Source organism: Talpa europaea (assembly GCF_964194135.1).
Source record: "Talpa europaea genome assembly, chromosome: 2".
Taxonomy (NCBI): Eukaryota; Metazoa; Chordata; class Mammalia; order Eulipotyphla; family Talpidae; genus Talpa; species Talpa europaea.
In genome coordinates, this window is record NC_140068.1 from 90,029,514 (window position 1) to 90,051,832 (window position 22,319).

At 41.3% G+C, this 22,319-nt stretch overlaps 1 protein-coding gene across 1 annotated transcript in view; it reads right to left on the minus strand.

The window, feature by feature from the left end:
• Nucleotides 1-22,319, minus strand: part of LOC311186494 (adenylate cyclase type 10-like) — a gene marked incomplete at its 3' end in the record, with an annotated part of 46,265 nt that extends 23,946 nt beyond the window's left edge. Inside the window, exons 1-10 of the mRNA XM_084257534.1 lie at nucleotides 22,190-22,319; nucleotides 21,300-21,404; nucleotides 14,046-14,084; nucleotides 12,879-13,022; nucleotides 7,164-7,369; nucleotides 6,795-6,885; nucleotides 6,619-6,707; nucleotides 5,836-6,027; nucleotides 4,737-4,858; nucleotides 67-143 (exon numbers count right to left, since the gene is read on the minus strand). Of these exons, the coding sequence (XP_084113660.1) occupies nucleotides 67-143; nucleotides 4,737-4,858; nucleotides 5,836-6,027; nucleotides 6,619-6,707; nucleotides 6,795-6,885; nucleotides 7,164-7,369; nucleotides 12,879-13,022; nucleotides 14,046-14,084; nucleotides 21,300-21,390 (1,051 nt within the window). The 5' untranslated portion in view covers nucleotides 21,391-21,404; nucleotides 22,190-22,319. The remainder of the gene's footprint in view (nucleotides 1-66; nucleotides 144-4,736; nucleotides 4,859-5,835; nucleotides 6,028-6,618; nucleotides 6,708-6,794; nucleotides 6,886-7,163; nucleotides 7,370-12,878; nucleotides 13,023-14,045; nucleotides 14,085-21,299; nucleotides 21,405-22,189) is intronic.

The window sequence follows — 22,319 nt, forward strand, 5'->3', positions numbered from 1 at the left end:
TAGACCACTTCCTCCACACCTCCGCCCCCAAATTTATAGAACTAACAGTCCATTGTCCTTTTATACCTGTATATTCATGTCTTGCTACTGCCCCGACCACACCACAGAATACTGGTCCATTGGTGATACTGATGGAAACAAGCCTGGGGAAGAGAAAAGCAACAGTGGGTAAATAGCTAGACGCCTCCAAGTCAGGTACTAGATTTGCTACTTGCTAGATCCGAAGTCTAGTTTTAGGCTTCTGAATAGAAAAGGCTATAGGCTGCTGTCAGTCTATATCATATGATGTGTACAAATTACTAAATATTAGGAACAAAATGGTTACCTTCCACCAGGATTTTCAGTTGAGAAGTTATTATTACTAAAAAATTAAAAATACCTTGTATTTGTCAGATATTTATATATGCTTTTTTGAAGTATTTTCAAGTTGATCACCTCACCTGATCCTTTGAGGAATAATTAATAACAAATGTGAGGTATGCTGAACAAGCATTTAAACCCATTTGACAAAAGAAAAATAACCAAAGAAGTTAATTAATTTTCCCAGAGTTACACAGCAAAAGTTAGAGTAGAGACAGAATGAGAATCCAGGCTTTGACTCCTAGATGCCATTTTTATTATAATATGCTGCCTCAGATAAAATCCCCAAATGAAAAGTAGATAAACAGATGTCAGCACAAGATTAATGGATCAAACAGAATAAAGGAATAATCAGAATGTCAGGCAGCTGATGGAAGCCTTCCTGAGGCAAACTGTCTTAGGAATACATTTTTTTCAATGAGTAATACTATTTTATTCATTCATACAACATATATCCATTCATTCATTTTGACAAGCACTAAGAATTATGGAAAGTACTAAGTACTGGATGAGGTGTTTAAAATACTCTATCCTGGAGAAGTCCAATCTGGGGAGATGGGTGGTCGGTATGAGGAAGGTGAAGAGACATAGTCATAAGTTAGCAAGAGAATATTACATATTAGAAACTAGGAGAGCAAATTAACAGAGAAAAGAGGGAACACAGACTGTAAGGAAGAGCAAAGGGGAATGATTAAGTCCAATGAAGAAATAAGAAGTAACCAAGTGAGAAAAGTATTATTTGTTCTTTATCATCGTCTTGTTAATAACTGATTTTCTCACATGCGTACATATAGTCACTCAACAAGCATTCGTTGAACCATAAGCTGGGCACTGTGCTAGCTGTGATGGGCATAAAAAGAAACAAGATGTTACCCCCTCGGCTAACTAAACAACTAACTTTAACACAATGAAATTTAAGTACATGAATAAAATGCTGTAGGAGCTGCAACAAAGTGAAGAAATAGTTAATTTTCTCCAACTAGACTTCTCAGAGAATTCTTGCGTATAAAAGATAACTTTTGACCAACTTAAGAAAGGAAGGAGCTTAGCACGTAGAGAAAGTGGGAAAGGGCATTTTAGAAAGTATTATCAGATGTCAGAATTTTGGTCTTATTCTCGGTATAAGCATAACAACTGCCTGGTTCTTGTCTTGGGTGTTTCTTTATTTCCTGGGGCAGTGGGCCCAGTGAGTGCCTGGTAAGAGCCTCATCTATCCTTAGGGGAACACAGGAGAACTTTGATGACCTAGCAGACAATAATGCTAGATTGTTGCTACTTTTTATGTTCCTTATGAACAAATGAAAATGGCTTATTTGTTAGATTTAACTTGAAACTATTTATGTCTCATTTTACCCTCTTTGTCCATCACATATCTTATCATCTGTCACATGACATTTTCTGCTTGGTCTCTGTTATGTCTGCATTATTTACACCATTTTATTCCTGTGCTTAAATTTCATTGTGTTAAAGTTAGTTGTTTATTTAGCTGAGGGGGTAACATCTTATTTCTCTTTATGCCCATCACAGCTAGCACAGTGCCTGGCTCACGGTTCAATGAATGCCCGTTGAGTGACTATACTTATGCATGTGAGAAAATCAGTTATTAACAAGACTATGATAAAGAACAAATAATACATTTCTCACTTAGTTACTTCTTTATTGGGCTTTATTATTCCCCCTTGCTCTTCCTTATAGTCCATGCTCCTTTCTTCCTTTAAAAATTTTCTTTAGTGCTGGAGAATATACTTTTATTCAATATATACAAATATATACATAGTATTTCTGGTGCTGAAAATTACAGTGATGAGATTCTGAGACTGTACTCTTTAGCTCTCAAAAATATCCTAAAGAAATAGTCACAAATCAAAAAAAAAGCCTGATCAGTCAATGGACTCAGAGAATCTTCTCCTGTAAATGAGTTGAAAACTGAAGGCATTTCAGGCCCCCCTGGTGGCGCAGTGGGTTGAGTGCAGTTTACAAAGAAAGTGTTATTACTACCATTTTTTCCTTATGGGTTCCCAGATGGACATTAACAAGTCATTTCATCTGGGCCTCCCTGGTGGCGCATAGGGTTAAACACCATACAATGAAGCTGTCTGAAGCCTCTGCAGCACGAGTTCGATTCCCAGCAGGCCAGGGAGCAAACCACATGGCGCAGCAGACCTCTCCTGCCTCGCCCGCTGCTCCCCTCAGCAGTGTCTTCGGTCTGTCTGCCTGTTCTGCTCCCTGCTCTGTCTCTGGTGAATTCTCAGATCACCCTCCCGCACATCTGGTCTGTACACCAGTTCTTGTATAAATAAATAAATCTTTAAAAAGAAAAAACCTCATTGTAAAAAAAATAAGAAAACTTAAGGCATTTCTTAGATTCAAAAGAGGAACTTGCAAATTGGCCCAAGGAGAACAGGGTATTGAAAAAAGAGGCATAGAATATGGTTTGGGGCTTAGGTGAGGCTGATTCGAGGCAGAGGCCACACAGACTGCACTGAGACTAGGTCTCTGTCCTTGAATTATGGGTGAAGAAGGCTAGCTTCAGCAACTAATTAGTGTAGAATTTCCAAAAATATGTTCCTTAGAACATTCATTCTTCTGGATGTTTAAGGATCTTCCTGGAGAAAAGTGTTTGGTGACCAAATAAATTTGAAAAATGTTAAATAAAACAAAATATGAAAAATTACTATAAGGTTATGCAGAACCTTTGATGTTAATGTATGAGCCTCAAGAAGTAAAACATAGTTTTAAAACATATTTGGTCATGAAAATATTTTTTTAATGAACTATTAAAAAATTAATATTCTACAAAACACACTGTGGGAAATTTACTCAATTACAATTATCTTTAAGGAAAAAAATACCAATTTGAAACTGGCTATTTGGCTTACCAACATAACCTCTGGATGTTAATTTCCTTAAATTAAGGAGGTCAGATTAGATGAACTCTAAGATCCTGTCTAGCTCTTTACATATACTATATTCTAAATTAAATAAGACTGAAAGGGGCAAGTTATGGCCAAAGAGTCATAGAGGGCATCCTTAATGATACTTGTAAGATAGCCTTTGGGCCAAAGAAATGACTATCTCACTCAGTAGTAAGGTCCACTGGCAGGATCCTTGAAGACCATATGTAAATGCAAAACCTCTGGAGCAGAACAGACCAGCACTGGAAGGGATGGTCCAGCACATCATACTACAGGTAAGACTGGGAATGAGGCTGTAGTATCTGCAAGATCCTGCCATGCCTGAAAGAGGTGCCAAAACACATCTGCCTTCAGCTAAGAGTCCAAGTATCTATGAAGCAAGTATAGTAACTTCTTACCTGCAAAATAAGGAGTTGGATCAGATAATCTCAGAATTCCTTTTTAGTACTAACATTTGATAAGTATGTCTTTCCTATATCATATTAACAATGTCTATCATCCCATTTGGGAAATACCTGTATTTTATAGGAGACAGTTGTGTGTAATAAACAACATAGGGTTTGAGGACAGAAAATCTGGATCTTGGGCCTCCCCTGTGGCGCAGCGGTTGAGCGCTGGGTTGCGAGGCTGCCCAGAGCCTCTGCAGCGCCGGTTTGATCCCCGGCTGCTCCCCGGCCACCGGAGGAGGGTCCCACAAGGCGCGCAGACCTCTCCTGCCTCCCGCTGCTCCCCTCAGCAGTGTACTTCGGTCCTTCTGCCTGCTCTGCTCCCCGCTCTGGCTCTGGTGAATTCTCTCACCCTCCCGCGCTTCTGACTGTACCCAGTGCATGTATAAACAAAACAAACAAACAAATAAATAAATAAATAAAGCATGCCTCTATTAAAAAAAAAAAAAAGAAAAATTCCAATCAACCTTGTCATCATACAACTAGTAAGAAAATGAATTTCTCTATACTTTTATTAGGGTTAGGTTTTTATAGAAGGTGGGAAGATGGGGACTGGGTTATGGAGGAGAAATGGGTTCATTATGAATTCCAGAAAAATCAATAGGCTAGAGAAAGTCAAAAAGGAGTGCAATAACTGGCTGTGATCCCCTTCTTTCTAGTAAATTGCCCTATAACTTCTCTTCCCATGCCTCCCCTTTGTTCTGCAACCCCTCCACATACAGATACTATTTGTAGCATATTAATTTATATATTGGCTATTCCTTTGCAATGTTTTGAATCCTGCTATCTTTATTGCGCCTCTCCATCTTACCCTACTGTATGGAAATTTCATTGTCCCTTAGTAACTTGTTCTGCACTTCATAGTTTCTTAATATTTTTTTTTTTTCTGATTTCTCTTGGCATGCTCCCTCCTCTCTAGGTAGATTCTGAATGCCCTCAACCCCTGCTACTTGTTACTGCCTGAAGAGCCCCCTGGGACCTGAAAAACTCCTCTCTGCCCCACCTTCCTCCTCACTTGGTCTCAGCAAGATTCTCCCAGCAGAAACTGAAGATGCTGAAGGAACTCTCCAGGGCATGTGCACACTCATCTGGCTTCTTATCCCCAGGAAGACCAAAGACACAGAGGAACATGCAGCCCTGGGATAGATTAAAAAAAAAAAAAAAAAAAAAAGACAAGTTTACCAGGGGAAGGAATAAGGCGTGCCTAGAACTGAACCAATCCCCCTGAATGAAGCCAGACCCTTTCCTAATTGGTTTTCTGTTAGAAATGCAGGATTTTACATAATTCATGAGATGGATACTCTGGGTAATTTCAACATGGAGATTTAAAAAAGAAGAAATAAAATCATGATTTAACAAACTATTTATTCAAAGAACTATAATTTAAAATACAAAAAAATTGGTGTCAAGAACTTTCCAAGAGCCTCCTGGGTGGCGCAGGCGGTTGAGCGCGGCACTATGAAGTTGTCCTCAGCCTTCGCAGTGCTGGTTTGATCCCTGCCGGCCATGGAGATACCCACATGGCGAGCAGACCTCTCCTGTCTCACCTGCTGCTCCCCTCAGCAGTGTATTTCAGTCAGTCTGCCTGTTCTGTTCCCCACTCAGTCTTTGGTGAATCCTCTCACCCTCCCACACATCTGGCCTGTACCCCGTTTCTTGTATAAATAAATAATCTTTAAAAAAAAAAGAACTTGCCAAAAGTTCAACTTTTAGTGTATACCGTGAGCAAAGTGTCTTCCCACATTTTCTTCACCCATGTCAAGTATTATATACGATACTATTCTTTTTCAAGCTGCTCAATTATCTGAGAAAGATCAGATTACATTTACTTTACCAATAGAACCAAAAAATATTCTTTAGGCTTTCAAAAAGAATTTTGAACAACAATTAAATCAAAAAAGATATGAAGAGTAACCCTCACTTATTCTGCAAATTAACTAGAATATCCCATTCCTTAACTATTATTAGCTGAAGTTTTATGTAATACTGCTTGTTATAAAATAAGTAGCAGAAATTGACTTATGCTTGTGTTATGTGAAAGATAAACTAGTCATGCCAGATTATTCTTCTTTACCTACCTGTAATATAGATAGATCAAATTCCTTTGTACTTACTTTCTCAAACATAAAGATCCGGCTCAGCTGGCCACCCCCTTTCTCTATGACTGTAGAGATGTATAAGGCAGCCTCCTGGATAAGATGACACAAATGCAACATCCATGCTGTCTTGTGAAACTCTAGGTTGACCAAAACCATAGTCACGGTACGAAATTCGGATATATACTCCATAGGTTGGCCTTCATCAATCTACAAAGACACGGACAGTTACTTTGCCTTCCATTCTCAACATCATATTTAGGCATTTTAATTATATATTCTGTGGTGAGCTTTAGAAAATAACTTATGGATATCAGACAAAAATTTAAAATTCAGGTTGAGAGGTATAGAATATATACTAACTGGGGTGCTTGGAATTAAAACTGTTTTACTTTAAACTTAATTCACTCATGAACTTTTCTAGGCTTTTATATGTTCTTTCCAAGAGTTAGTTTGATTTGTCCAATTCTATTAGTCACTATATTATTTAACTAAGAGATTCACATAGGTTCATATATACACAATCATTTAACACATATTTACCAAACATGTACACTATATCTTGTTTACAGTATATTAGCTTCTTTAGGGAAAAAAGTAAATATGGCTTCTATTTCCTAGGATTATGAAGTTATAAGAGTTGTAAGATTCTAAGTCTAAAGTTATGATGTGGAAATCTGCTGGTGTTACAGTGGAACAGTAAATGAACTGAATCAATACAAAAAATTGTTACGCATAAATATACACCTGTTTACACAAACACACACAGTCTACATGATGACTCAAAAACTAGGAAACAACCTTCTTCAAAAGGCTTTTCATTATGTGTTTCCGCAGGCTTTGTTCAAGTGCAGAGTCTGGATCCAACTCTAGAGCAGTTCTTAGGGTATCTGAGAAAAGAAAAACAATGTCTCCAACCAGGTGGAAAATTAATCTTAAAAATTTTGGGCTTAGTTAGAAAGGACAAAGTAACTTACCAGCACTTGTCCGGTAATGTGGCAGATAATCAAGGCACTTGTCAAAATGCTCATCAAAATCAAATGGGCCAATGATCCGCATATCTCTTAACTATAGAAAGGAAACTGCTCAATTTCTGTGCCCACCTACATACTGGGTTACCTTTGGCTCCTTAACAGAGGGGCTGAGGATGCCATCTCCCTTGTTTATCATTTCTTTCCAGTTTTACTGTGATGCCTTATCTTCTTAGGAGAATATTTCCCACCTCCCTCCAAAATGGAGTTCCACTGGCTGTTGGTTTGGTCAGGCATTATGTGAATACCACCAGAGGATTCTCTGTGTAGAAGGAAGCCTTTTCAGGACAAGCAATGATGGGATCAGTTTCCTACCTTCACAGCTTCATCTTCCCTCATGATTTCCACTTCAAACATGTACTGCTCACAGAGCTTCCAGCAATTCCAAGACAAGACAATCTCATTTGCCTGAGCCAAACGTTGAGCTAACTGGACGTCATCTACGTCCCGCCCAATCACTAACAGGTACTGCCGCTGTTTGTCTCCAACAATAACCTGGGATATCCGACCTGCAGACAGACCTGTCCAGAAGAGGCAAGTGATCAATAACCAAACTCCATTGGAATGCAAAGGCTAGGGTCTGAAATCTTCACCCTGTTCTCTACATCATGGCAATATTGTTATTGCCCACAGCTGCAGAAGCATCAGGTGAGCTTCCCTTCAAAAACAGTAACTTGCCCTATATTTCCTTCTGTTTCAAATGCAGACATTCTAACAAATATGGGTTTTATAGGGGAAGAAACAAGAGATCTTAGGCCTCAAACAGTCTTGTCTCTAAATTGCTCTTTTAATGGACAGCTAGGTCCATGGCAAAGAACTCAGGAGGACAGCTAATGGTTATACTCATAAACTGCTACCCTCCTTACATGTAACCAGGGCCTAGTGAGTGGGCAATTAGCATCTAACCAAACATGGACTTTGCCACCCATTTTTCATTCTACCTCTTTTTTTGTCTTTTCTTTTTAAATTGAGGGCAACATTGGTTTAAAACATGTTTGCATGTTTGTATGTTTTAAGAATACAGGCTCGTATGGCTTCAAAGGTATACTACACCATGCCCACCTTCAAAATACTAATAACCTGACATTGGACACCCTCTACCCTTTGCTTCCACCCCCAACCTTCCCTTCTCCTTTGGAAACCTCAGCTCTGTTACCAGATTCCAAGGGTCTATTTGTGTCTGTTTGTTTGCTTCATTTCTTTATATTCCATAAATATATAACCATATCCCAGAACTAAGCTTAAAAATACTTATAGCGTGTAACAAGGTAAAATTCATGATGCCTGGCACCCACCAAAATTACCAAGCTTTCAATGAATAAGGAAATATATGTTCCATAATGAGGAGAAAAATCAATCAATCAAGCCCAAGCCAGAATAACACAGAGTACAATTATTAGTCAAGAACATTACAAGAGTTAAAACTGTACTCCATATGTTCACAGATGTAAAGACTGAGTAAGTGGAGACATAGCAAACTGCAAGCATGAAAACTACAATGCATGAGATGAAAAATACACTGGAGAGGATTAAAGACAAATTAGACATTATAGAAGAAAAGGTTTGTAAACTTGAAAACATAGTAATAGAAACTATCCAAAATAAAACACAGGAAGAAAAAAAAAATCTAAGGATAATGAACACAGCACAGTAAGTTGTGAGACAATTTCAAGCAGCCTAATTGGAAAGAAAAAATTATTTGAAGAAATAATAGATTTGAAATTTGATGAAAACTAAAGACCAGTAGATCCAAAATGTTTCATGCACAAGAAAAATGAAAAGACTGCACAAAGGTACATCATAATTAGATTACCTAAAATCAGTGATAAAAGAAAAAAAATCTCAAAAGCAGCCAGGGGCAGAAGAGAGGGGAGAGATACATTATATACAAAGAAACAAAGATATAATTGAATGATTCCTTGTTGGAAACACTGCAAGATACAGGACAAAACAAGTTTTAATATAAGGGAAGAAATAACTTTGTCAACCTAGAATTCAGTATCCATGGAATTACCTTTCAAAAACAAGTGAAATAAAAGATTTTTTTCAGACACAAGAGCTGAACAAACACATCTCTACCAAATCCACACTGTGTGAAATGAAGTACTTCAAACAGTCATAAATGTTAATAAGGACATAAAGAAATAGGAAGTCTTATACATTACTAGTGGGAATGTAAAATGGCACAACTACTTTGGAAAACAGATTGGCAATTTTTTAAAAATTCAAACACATTTACCAGTAGAAGTAGCCCTTCTACCCCTAAGTATTTATCTAAGAGAAATGAAAGTACATATCCACACACAGACCTACACATAGATGTAAATGGTAGCTTTATTTGTAATATCTGAAAACTGATAACAACCCAAATGTCCATCAAAAAGTGAATGGATAAATGGAATCGAATAGAAAATCCAGAAATAAACCCACTGATGTATGGTCAACTTATCTTTCACAAAGGAGCAAAGAATATGCATTGGAGCAAAGAAAGTTTGTTCAATAAATGGTGCTGGGAAAACTGGGTTGCTACATGCAAAAGAATGAAGCTTGACTACCTCACACCATGCACAAAAACCATCTCAAAATGGATTAAAGAACTAGACAGAAGACCTGAAACCATAAAATACATAGAAGGAAATTTAGGTGAAACACTACATGACATGCACATCAAAGACATCTTTACAGACACATCACCTAAAGCAGTGATAGTGAAGGCAAAGATAGACAGCTGGGACTACATCAAATTAAAGAGCTTCTGCACAGCAAAAGAGACAATAACCAAAACAAAGAGAAACCCCACCGACTGGGAGAACATTTTTGCACACAACACTAATGATAAAGGACTGATCACAAAAATCTACAAAGAGCTGATGAGACTCAACAAAAACAAAGAAAATAATCCAGTCAAAAAATGGGCAGAAGAGATAAAAAGAAACTTCTCTGAAGAGGAAATGCAAAGAACCAACAGGCATATGAAAAAATGTTCAGCATCACTTGTAATCAGGGAAATGCAAATCAAAACTACCATGAGATACCATCTTACACCAGTGAGAATGGCACATATTAAAAAAACTAGCAACAACAAATGTTGGCGAGGATGTGGAGAAAAAGGAACTCTCCTGCACTGCTGGTGGGAGTGCAAACTGGTCCAACCGTTATGGAGAGTTGTGTGGAGATTTCTTGACCTACTAAACATAGAGCTTCCATATGATCCAGCAATTCCACTCCTTGGTATTTACCCAAAGGACACAGAAACATCAATTTCAAAGAGCACCTGCACCCCTATTTTTATAGCAGCACCATTTACAATAGCTAAGCTTTGGAAACAACCCAAATGCCCAAAAATAGATGACTGGATCAAGAAGACGTGGTACATATACACCATGGAATATTACTCAGCAATCAAAAAAGATAAACACATGCAATTTGCAGCAACATGGATGGCGCTGGAAGGGATCATGCTCAGCAAAATAAGCCAGAAAGAAAAAGAAAAATACCGGATGGTCTCACTCACAGGAATCTAGAAAACTTAAATAAGGGACCAGGAAAAAGAATAACTATAAGAAAGAAAATATCAAAATCAACAAACAACTATGAACCAAAGACACTCTATGGGCGGGTGGGGGGTGAGGAAAAGAGGGATTGGGGTCAAAGTAAGAGGGTTGTAATTGTATGGGGAATATAAAAATAAAATTTAAATTAAAAAGAAGTGAATGGATAAACAAACTGTAGTGTATCCATAAGGAAGAACACCACTCAGTAATAATGGAGAATGAACTAATGATACATGCCATAAAATGAATAAATTTTAAAATAATTACGTTGAATGAAAGTCATCAAAACATAACACTTGTTAAAAATGCAAAATATTCTTTAGTGACAGGAAACCAGTGGTTACAAGAGGACAGGGAAAGAGAGTGATGGAAGGGCTTAAAAAGTGGTACGAGTCCACTTTTTTGAGGGATGGATAAGTTTATTATCCTCATTGTGGTGACGGCTTCAAAAGTGTATAAATGTCTATGTACAGTATCAGTTATAAATTATCCCTCAATAAAACAAAACCAAAAGAATAAAAAAGAATAGAAAGACAGAAGAGATGCTATATAAGACAGAATTTGATTCTTCACAACTGGCCCTCAAAATATAAATGAATAGCTGGGACCAGCTTTTTTATTTATTTATTTATTTATTTATTTATTTTTTAAATAATAAATTTTATTTTTATATTCCCCATACAATTGCAGCCCCCCCCCCCCATTCTGACCCCAATCCCTCCCCTCCCGCCCCCGCCCCCCTAAAAGTGTCTCTGGTTCATAGTTTTTTGTTGATTTTGATTTTCACTTTCTTATAGTTATTCATTTTCCTGGTGGGACCAGCTTTTAAACTCTCAATTCAAAACTCCCTTGAGGTTTCTGGACTCCTGTGAAGGAGTTTTGTGCTAGAGCTTCTCCTCCAATCTTGACTCTGTCACTGGTGAAACTTTAAAATTTTTATTGCACAGTATTTTATTTTATTTGTTTATTTTTATTTATTCCTTTTTAAAAGATTTATTTATTTATGCATACAAGAACTGGGGTATAGGCCAGAAGTGTGTGTGTGTGTGGGGGGGGGGTGAAAGGATTCACCAGAGACAGAGTGGGGAACAGAACAGGCAGAATGACTGAAATACACTGCTGAGGGGGGCAGTGGGCAAGTCAGGAAAGGCCTGCTGCGCCTGTGGGTCACCTCCCTGGCTGGCCAGGGATCGTGCTACAGTGGCTGCGGATAGCTTCACAGGTTGCATCTTTACCCCTTGCACCACCAGGGAGGCCCCGTATTTCACAGAATTTTAAATTATGTAATTAAATTATGTAAATGATGTAATAGTTAAAAAAAAAATGAACCACATAAAAAATACATTAAAAAGTCTTGCTTCCACCTATGTTCCCAACTACATTATTTTCTTCTAAAGGTAACTTTTGTTTCTTATATTTCTTTATACAAACATAAACAAACAAGAAAATTAATTATTTCCCTTTGCATCTTATGTTTTCTCACATTTTGGAGATACTACAATAACAGAACATCTTTTTTTTTTTTTCCAAATTGTAGATAATCTCCTTGAGTAGACATTTTATTAATTTTTTAATCAGTCTCTACAGATGAGTTGTTTTTAACCTTCCATTACAAACCAGATTGAAATTAATTATATTTATAGTATTTTATATATACACAAGTATGCCTGTAGGGTAAATGTTCAGAAGTGGGATTGCTGGGCTGAAGAACACATGCATTTGTAATCTTACTAGGGCTTACTAAATCACCCTCCATAAAAGTTATATCACTGTTGATTCTCACCAGCACTGTCCCAGAAAGTATTTTTCTCTCACAGGCCCACTAACTGTGTTGTTGGCATCTGAATTTCTGCATATCCTTAGGTGAGAAGTGATCATAATGTACCTTCAATTGGCAATTTTCTTATTATGAAGCTGACCATCTTTTCACATTAAAAAAGAAGTACCAGGGCCTCCCCGGTGGCGCAGCGGTTGAGCGCTGGGTTGTGAAGCTGCCCGCGGCCTCTGCGGCGCCGGTTCGATCCCCGGCTGCTCCCCGGCCATCGGAGGAGGGTCCCACATGGCGCGCAGACCTCTCCTGCCGCCCGCTGCTCCCCTCAGCAGTGTACTTCGGTCCTTCTGCCTGCTCTGCTCCCCGCTCTGGCTCTGGTGAATTCTCTCACCCTCCCGCGCTTCTGACTGTACCCAGTGCATGTATAAACAAAACAAACAAACAAACCAGCAAACAAATAAATAAAGCATGCCTCTATAAAAAAAAAAAAAAAAAAAAAAGAAGTACCATTCATTCATGTCCTTTGCCTACTGTTTCTTTTAGAAAATTAATCTTGTTAGTGCATTAATTAAATTAAAAAAATTCACCTTTTGCGTCATGATGTGTTGTAAATACATTTCCCCCAGTTTTTCATTTATTTTTTGAATTTTTTACAGATTTTCCCTTCCCCCTCCCCAATTTGGTCACTCTTTTAGTAGATACTACCTATCTTTAGCTGCAGGTCCTGGCCTTCAATGGTATGATAGATCCCAAATTTCTCCTGTATTTCCAGACTGCATTTTGCCACGAGGGTAATGATGTCACTCAGTTGATTCTGTTCCACTGTCCAGAGAGCCAGGAGCACATTCCCTGCGGAGATACAAGACAGGTTGCTAGAGGTCAAACACCTGAACTCACCTGGTCCAGGTTAAAGCTTCCAATAATGCAGAAGATAACAAGGTGTCAGGCAATGTCTGTTGGCACTACCCATTTTGCTAAGTTAAGATTTTGCCTCAGATCCTTAGAAATATTTAGCATATAGTAAACTGATGAGGTGGAAGTTGAAATGTTCCCTAAGGTTTAAAGGTATTTTTGGTAATCTTCCCTCCATAGTTACACTAACATAAAGGAGTAATACTAGTAAAGAGGTTCACAAAATGTAGGTTAAAGTTCAACTCTAATTTTATGATCGGTTTAGTTAAGTTTAAATGAAAAGATAGGCCAACTCTGTGTAATACCGTGCTTAACGATCCTAAAAATTCTCCAGATAAGAAACTCTTGACTTGGGCCTCCCCGGTGGCGCAGTGGTTAGCACTGGGTTGCGAAGCTGCCCGCAGCCTCTGCAGCGCCGGTTCGATCCCTGGCGGCAAGTGAGGGGCCCACATGGCGCACAGACCTCTCCTGCCGCCCGCTGCTCTCCTCAGCAGTGTACTTCATCGTTCTGCCTGTTCAGCTCCCCGCTCTGGCTCTGGTGAATTCTCACACCTTCCCGTGCTTCTGACTGTACCCAGTGCTTGTATAAATAAATAAATAAATCTTAAAAAAAAAAAAAAAAGAAACTCTTGACTCCTGACTCCTCCCTATCTTACTTATGTTCTGCTATTAAAGACCAAGTGTCTCTGGTTTTTATGAAAGTGCTTTATAGGCACTTATTTTCTTATCATTCAGTCTTTACAAAATGTAAAGCACACGTGAGCAAGCACATGGGCAAGACTTTTCCATTAGACTAGGAGATCCTGAGGCAGAGACTGTATCATTCTCATCTTTGTTTCCTCTTGCCCAGTATATACAATATATTAAGTAAACAATGCTGAATAAATACACCAAATTTCACCTAAATAATAGTCTTCCTTACTTCCAGTCATCTAAATATCAAGAAAAACTGAAAGATACCTGTGATATTTAGGATATCGCCTCCAAAACAGAGCACATCTGAAATGGAACGAGAAAGAGAAAAATGAATAAAAATCAGAGATGTACATTGTATATGATCAAAAGAATGGCCAATTGAGTTTTTTCTTTCTTTCTTTTTTTTCTGATCTATTTGTTCACCCTGAGACTCAGGCTCCTACTTCCTTTCTTCAGACTTTTCCTGAAGTCGGCCATATCTATATTTATTTACTCTAAATGGAAGTACTCCTGTTCTCTTAAAGTGCCCCCTCCATTTGTGCCCCTTCAACCTCTAAAGAGCTTTACTCCCTCCTCATCTTCTCTCATTTCTATCAATATCTTAAAAAAAAACAGAACACAACAAGTTTAACCCACCTATTCTTAATTCTACCATTTTCTCTAGTGTAGGGTAAGGTAAAAGGTATCAGGCTTTTCTGCCCTCCTGCCATCAGGATAGATGAGGGAACCCTGTGATCCTGAATGCATGCCTGATGGCGGGCACCTGAAGTGGGTACACCTGCGCTAAGACTGTGCTTTTAAGGATGGCGTCACAGGGACGCCAGAAGCCGAGAAAGCAGCAGCAGAAGCCGAAGAGAAGCCGAGATCACCAGAGAGCCCAGATAGAGTGAGGATTTGCTGGGGGTTGGGAGGCCTGCCAGCCTGCCTGCCTCCTGGCCCCCCAGCACCCCTGCCTGCCATATGCCTGGTGAACCCCAATAAAAGACCTGCAAAAAACCGCTGAGGACTCTGACTCCTCCTTTACCCGGTCTGCATGGGATCAGAAAACCTGCACCGTGTCTATTCCTGCCCTTACATCTAGTTATTCCATTTTTATTTTATTTTTTAAGATTTATTTATTTACACATACAAGAACTGGGGTACAGGCCAGAGGTGTGGGGGGTGAGGGAGTTCACTAGAGACAGAGTGGGGAACAGAACAGACAGACTGACTGAAACACACTGCTGAGGGGAGCAGCGGGCAAAGCAGCAGAGGTCTGTTGCGCCATTTGGGTAGCTCCCTGGCCAGCAGGGGATTGAACTTGTGCTGCAGAGGCTGCGGATAGCTTCATAGAGCAGTGCTTAATCCCTTGCGCCATCAGGGAGGCCCAGTTCCATTTTTAAACTATATGCACAGCAAAAAAAAATTCTCAAAGAATTAGCTATATACAATTTTCTCCTCATATCCTATTCACTCATATATTTTCTCCACCATTCTCTTCTCAACCTATTCCAATCTGACATCCATCTCTATACGTCACTAAAATTATCAAAATCATCAACAGCATTCACCTAGCAAAATTCAATGTTTTTGGCCTTACTGTACTATTGATAACCTTTTAATTTCAATCCAGCTTGCTCCAGCTGTCATCTTATTAGACACACTACTTCTCTTTTGACAACACCAGCATACCCTACCTTACTGGGCTGCTTCACAGTTTCCTTTTGTAGGTTCTTTCTCCCAAATTGTTAATTTTGCCTAAGAATTTCTCAAGCCGGGACCTCCTTGGTGGCATAGGCAGTTGAGCACAGCACTGTGAAGCTATCTGCAGACTCTGCAGCAGGAGTTCGATCCCCTGCAGCACAAATTCGATCCCCTGCCAGCCAGGGAGCAACCCACATGGCGCAGCAGACCTCTCCTGTGTCACCCGCTGCTCCCCTCAGCGGTGTATTTCATTCGATCTGCCTATTTTGCTCCCCACTCTGTCTCTGGTGAATCCTCTGACCACCAACACACACAAACACCCCTCTGGCCTGTACCCGGTTCTTGTATAAATAAAGTAAATCTTTAAAAAAAAAAATCCCGCAAGCTCTAGTCTTAGGTTCTTTTTATTTACACTCTCCCCATGTGGACTCAATCCTTATTTTATGTAGCATTTTTATTCCACCAACTCATATTTTTTTAAATTTATATATATTTGTAGGGTAAAGAAAAGGTCAGGCTTTTCTGCCCTCCTGCCATCAGGATAGTTGATGGATCCTTGAGGTCCTGAATGCATGCCTGATGGCGGGCACCTGGAGTGGGGGGGGGGGCAGATGTAGATAGGATTCACCTGGGCTAAGACTGTGCTTTGTAAGGGCGGTGTGACGGGGACGCCAGCAGAAGCTGAGCAGAAGCCGAAAAAGAAGCCGAGAGAGAAGCAAAGAAGCAGAAACAGAAGCAGAGATCACCGGAGAGCCCAGATAGAGTGAAGACTTTCTGGGGGCTGGGAGGACTGCCAGCCTCCTGGCCCCCCAGCACCCCTGCCTGCTGTGTACCTGGTAACCCCAATAAAAGACCTGCAAAAAAACCACTGAGGACTCTGACTCCTCCTTTGCCCGGTCTGCATGGGATCCTAGAAAACCTGCACTGTCTCCATTCCTGCCCTTACAATTGGCGTAAGTCAGCAAGATGATCCATGTAGACGGGTATTGGAGCCCTCCGAAGACCTGGAGGGACTAACAGACTGTGTTTGACTGTGACAATGCTGGAGGTGCCATGGTGGCAAAGAAGGTGGACACCATCCGGGAGCTGTGGGACGAGACCTCAGCTGGAGGAGGAGAAGCCCGAGAGGACCAGCCAACGACCCAGAGGCAGCAAGAATCGTCAGAAGAGAGAACCACGATTCGGAGCTTGCCAGTGCTGATGCAGGGAGAGGCCAACGGATTTCGACTGACGGACATGGACTGATGAACTTGGACTGACAATCCCGCCAGAAGGCGGAGGACTTTGAAGGTTGATACGTTTTGGGACCCTGGGGGTGGAACAGTTTTGTTTGTAAACCCCAGGAGATGGGAATATGGGGGTGGCCAGTAGGCCTTGGTGGCCAAAAGCAGCCTGTGTATGCCCAGCAGCCAGGCAGAGGAGAAAAGCCAACTGAGAAGGCAAAAGCTGGTGCTGATGCTAAGTTTGGGAAGCCCTGAGCGGCTGTTAAGCAGCCTGAGTATGCTGAAGACCTGTGAGTCTCGTAAAATCACCTGTGGGTGATGCCCTGCTCATTGTCGAGTGAGGCTGAGGAGCTGAGGAACCCGTCCTTGGGGGACGGGTGGGGAACATGGCTTGGGGTGGAGCCCAAGCCGAAGAGGGGACCCGAAAGAGGCCGCATGTAGAGTTTGGATCCCCGACCCATGTGCTTGTGCAGTGGGGTGGCCTGAGTGCAGGGGTCTGCGAGTCGCATTGGTGGCTATGAAGGCCGAATTTTGGAGCGACTGCAGACAGAAACCCTGAGGGTTGGCGATTACCCCCAACAGAATAGAATCGCCAATCCCAGAGCGAGTGCATCCTGGGGGTGGATGCTGTGTGTGGCTTGCAGCCGAGACTACAGCCAGAGAAGGCCAGGAAGCCTGACAGCTCCTGGTGTGTTACAGCAGATGCCGTGAGTGATTCCCCTCCCTCGTATGAGCAGTGCCTTCGGCAGCAGATGTGGTGGCTCATCTGCTGGTACCAATAATTGTCTTTTGCCACTAGGTTGGGGCCCTGCCTGGACTTATTTGTGTTCTGTTGTATTTTGTTATATTGTGATATATTTGCTTTTGTGGGCCATGGCTACATTGTTTGTTTGATAAGAAAATTGTGTGTGTGTGTGTATATATATATATATATATATATATAGACTGCATGGCAGAAAACCCTGAGGGGGTGGACTGTAGGGTAAAGAAAAGGTCAGGCTTTTCTGCCCTCCCGTCATCAGGATAGATGATGGATCCTTGAGGTCCTGAATGCATGCCTGATGGCAGGCACCTGGAGTAGGGTGTGGGCAGATGTAGATAGGATTCACCTGGGCTAAGACTGTGCTTTTTAAGGGTGGCGTCACAGGGACGCCAGCAGAAGCCGAGAGAGAAGCAAAGAAGCAGAAGCAGAGATCACCGGGGAGCCCAGAGAGAGTGAAGATTTGCTGGGGGCTGGGAGGACTGCCAGCCTCCCGGCCCCCCAGCACCCCTGCCTGCCATATACCTCGTGAACCCCAATAAAACACCTGCAAAACCACTGAGAACTCTGATTCTTCCTTTACCCGGTCTGCATGGTATCAGAAAACCTGCTCAGTTGCCATTCCTGCCATCTACAATATTTTACATCATTGTTCATTTTTAAACAACATTTGCTTTTTTTATCTCCCCCCCACCCGCCTCAGGTGTAGTCCCCATAGAATTTCCTTCACCAATTCACCTGTGCACCACCACCTCAGTCCCCTGTGCTCCCTCCTCCCTCCCTCTGATCTTAACTTTCTCCCTCCTCCTCCCCTGCAGGATGTCTCTGGTTTTTAATTGTCTGTTTTTGTTTTGTTGTGTTTTACATTGCTATTATTTTTTTCCCTTGATGTCTTATTTGGTTCCCCTATATTCCCCCTATAAGTGAAACCAACTCATATTTTAATCACTAACAGGTATCTATTCTCTGAGCTTCAGGCCCAATCATTGCTCTATTTGAATGAGTTACTGTTATCTCAAACTTAATGAATTAAAAATATCAAGCGCCCTTGCTTTTCTTTCTCAAAGCCCAGTCTTGGGCTTCCCTGGTGGCATAGGGGGTTAAAGTCTCAGTGCTATCAAGCTATGGCCAGCCACTGTGTAAGGCGCAGCAGACCTCTCCTGTCTCAACCACGGCTCCCCATAGCAGTGTATTTCAGTAGATCTGCCTGTTCTGCTTCCTACTCTGTCTCTGGTGAATCCTTTCACTCCCCACACTGCTGGCCTACACCCCAGTTCTTGTACATAAAAAAAAAAAATTTTAAAAAAAACCCCCAGATACACATTTTGATTTGACACCACCATCAATTCAGTTATGAAGGCCAAAAAACAAACACCACTACATCACATTGAAATTCAATACACCAACAAATCCTATGTGTTGAACCTGCCAAAGAGATTACAAATCAATCCATATACACAGAGCATCACTGCTATATCTCTATACCAGTTTTTTCAACCTTGATTACACATTGGTACAACTTTTAAAAATGCTAGGCTTGCCCCCAAGAAATTCTGATTTAATTGGTCTGGGGTAAACCCTAGACATCAGGATTTTTAAAAGCTCTCCACTGCTGGTAGGAGTGCAAACTGGTGCAACCACTATGGAAAGCTGCATGGAGGTTCCTCAATCTGCGAAAAATGGAGCTTCCATATGATCCAGCAATTCCACTCCTAGGTATCCACCCAAAGGACACAAAAACATTAATTCAAAAGGACACCTGCACCCCTATGTTTACTGCAGCACTATTTACAATAGGTAATCTACCATCAGCTCCCACAGGGCTGTGCGGGACTAACGACTGGTCCTTGACTCAGCTACATGCTTCACTTCAAGAGTGAGTGTGCTGCACCCCTATGTTTATAGCAGCACTATTTACAATAGCTAAGCTTTGGAAACAACCCAAATGTCCAAAAATAGATGACTGGATGAAGAAGACGTGGTATATATACACAATGGAATATTACCCAGCAATCAAAAAAGATAAACTCATGCCATTTGCAGCAACATGGATGGCGCTGGAAGGGATCATGCTCAGTGAAATAAGCCAGAAAGAAAAAGAAAAATACCGGATGGTCTAATTTATAAGAGGAATGTAGAGGGCCAAATAAAGGGCCAGGGAAAAAAATTATAATAAAGTAAAAAATCAAAACCAACAGATAACTATAAACCAGAGACATACTTCAGGGGAGGAGGGAGAAGGGAGGAGGATCAAAACAAGGGTGGGAAGAGCACAAGGGACCATGGTGATAGTTCATGGGTGAATGGGTGGTGGGAATTTCACGGGGACTATAACCAAGATGAAAAATGCATACATTGTATAAAAATGGAAAATGTTGTAAAAAAAATTATAAAAATAAAAGCTCTCCAGTGGTGATTTAAGGTACAACCAGTACTGTAGACCAAACTTCCATCTCCTCTCTCCACAACTGCTCTAATTGCCTCTTCCAGCTTCCATTCTTACCACCTATTCACCCATCAGCATCTATATCCAATCTCCATAAAGCAGCTTAAAAAAAAAAAGTCAGATCACACTATTTCCCTGTTAGAACCTTTCAAGTGTCCCTCAGCACACAAATACATAAGCAAATTTCTTAACATGGCCTATAGAACTTCATGTTTTCCAAGCTTACTTTAAGCCATTCTTCCCACTACTAGCTACATTGTAGGTCACATTGGCCTTCTTGGACCCCAGATCACACACCAAGTTTCTCCCATCTCAGAACCTTTGTACTTGGCATTCTTCTGTCTGAAATATTTTACCCTAGCTCATCACAAGGCATTCCTCCCATCTTTTAAACACTTTCTTCTCTGCTTAATTAAATATCTTCTAAGAAGAGCCTCCTATGACCACCCTATCTATATAGATCTATATAGAACCCCCCTTCGTTACCCTACAGTTTACCTTACATCCCATTTATTTCCTTTATAGGATGTATAATGTATAAGGATCTTGTTTACTTATTATCTGTCTTCCCCACTAAAATGGAAACTTTGTGAGGACAGGTACCCTGTCTTATTTTCCTCTGTATTTCAAGTATCCAGAAATTTCTGGTGTTATGTATTGCATATTTTTTATCTTCCTTTTTCATTAAATGTCATGAGAAAAATTGAGAACTTTTAAGGGTGAGTCAAATAAATAAGTTCCTAAAGGTGAAATCACAAAGTATTCTGGTCAACCTCGGGAATGTGGACATGACTGTATGGCACTGTCAGTAAAGGAAGGGAATAATAGGTAACGATTCAGGGGCAGAAGTGAGAGTAGGACTGACCAGTCTGAAAACTCAATAGTAGATTTTGGCTCCCTCCATAAACCTATCACTGTGTGTGTGTGTCACAAGAGTATTTATTACTCAAAACATGTTTGCTACCCAAATAAATTTCCCCCCCTCCAGATCAGGCATGTATCCACAAACTCAATACATGGCAGAAAATAAACACTCATTCCTGCCTCACAGGATCAAAACACAATAATGTAATGAGGTGTTTTGTCTTATAAAATATATGTGATATGCACACATAAGGTGCATTACATTACTATTAGAAGAGAACCTGCGGAATAGTTCATTTTGAAGCAAAAGACAAATGTGCAAAGTAAAAATTAAAAGAGCTCTCTATTCCCTTTTGTGAATACTGAAACCACAGCTGAGACTGGGTAGAACGGCAGGTAAGGCAAAGATCCAGCTTGTCAGTGGCAGTCTGAAGAAATAAAGATGAGTAATACTAAAGGAATGACCCTTTAGCGACTCTTAAAGTCCCCAGGTTCCCTTCTGTTACACCAAACCTCCCTGCTCCCCTACAGTGGTCACTCACGCTCCACGATGTCACTAATGTAATAACTGAAGATGTGGGCCAGTTTGTCCATGTTATCTTCTGACTTGCATGTCAGGCTGAACCTGTCCATTAATGCTGTAAACCCTGACCAACAAAGCAAAAATTACCATGTTAACTGCAATCCTAAACTTTTCGGCCCTATTATTTTTGTGACGAGTCATTCCATTATCTTTTAAATGGTGTTCTTAGAACGTTTTCAAGAGCAGACTGGTTACGGCTGCCTCTGGGAAACCAGAGGGCCATCCTCTCCTCATTTCCAGGAGTTGCAAATAGTGAAGATTCACCCAGAAGCCAAATTATAGGGTTCCTCTGCATGAGTGATAGAGAAACCGCCGATAAGGCGAATAGATTAACGCTTTAAGGAGAATTCAAGGTGAGCTCGTCGGGGACAGGGACTTCTATCACTCATCTTCATAACCATGCCACGAACTCCACCAATGGTGGTTAAATGAAGGACTCGCGAAGTAGTTATTGGAACCTTCCTTAACTCCTAGGACAACAGCGGGCACAGGCGAATGGACCAAAGAACGAATCGCCCCAGCGAGGCAGTAACTGGAGGAGGCAGAATGTTTACTGGAAAATGCTCGGGGCCAGGAGAAAGCTTGGATTCAAAGCCTGTGCCATGGGGCCCCGGAAAAGTTTCTCATTCTGAGCCTCAATTTCATCACATTTGAAGTGACCTCAAGGGCTAAGTCCCCTCAGGCCCCGGGCCCGCCTACTTGCGGGGGGCACGCCCGGCCGGCCGCGCGGGGGCGGCGCGCAGCTAAGCCGCGCCTCAGCCGGCCGGGCCCGGGCGCGCAACCGCCGAGGCCCGGGGGGAGCCCAACCGCCGCGCCCCCGCCGGCCCGGAGAGCAGCACCGCCCCTCACCCGTCACGTGGACGCCGAGGAGGACGCCCTGGGCTGTGGCGAGCTCGGGCTCCGATCCCCCGGGCTTCCTGAAGACTAACAGATCCGGGAGCAGCGCCGCCAACCGGGCCTCCACGGGCCACAGGGGCGG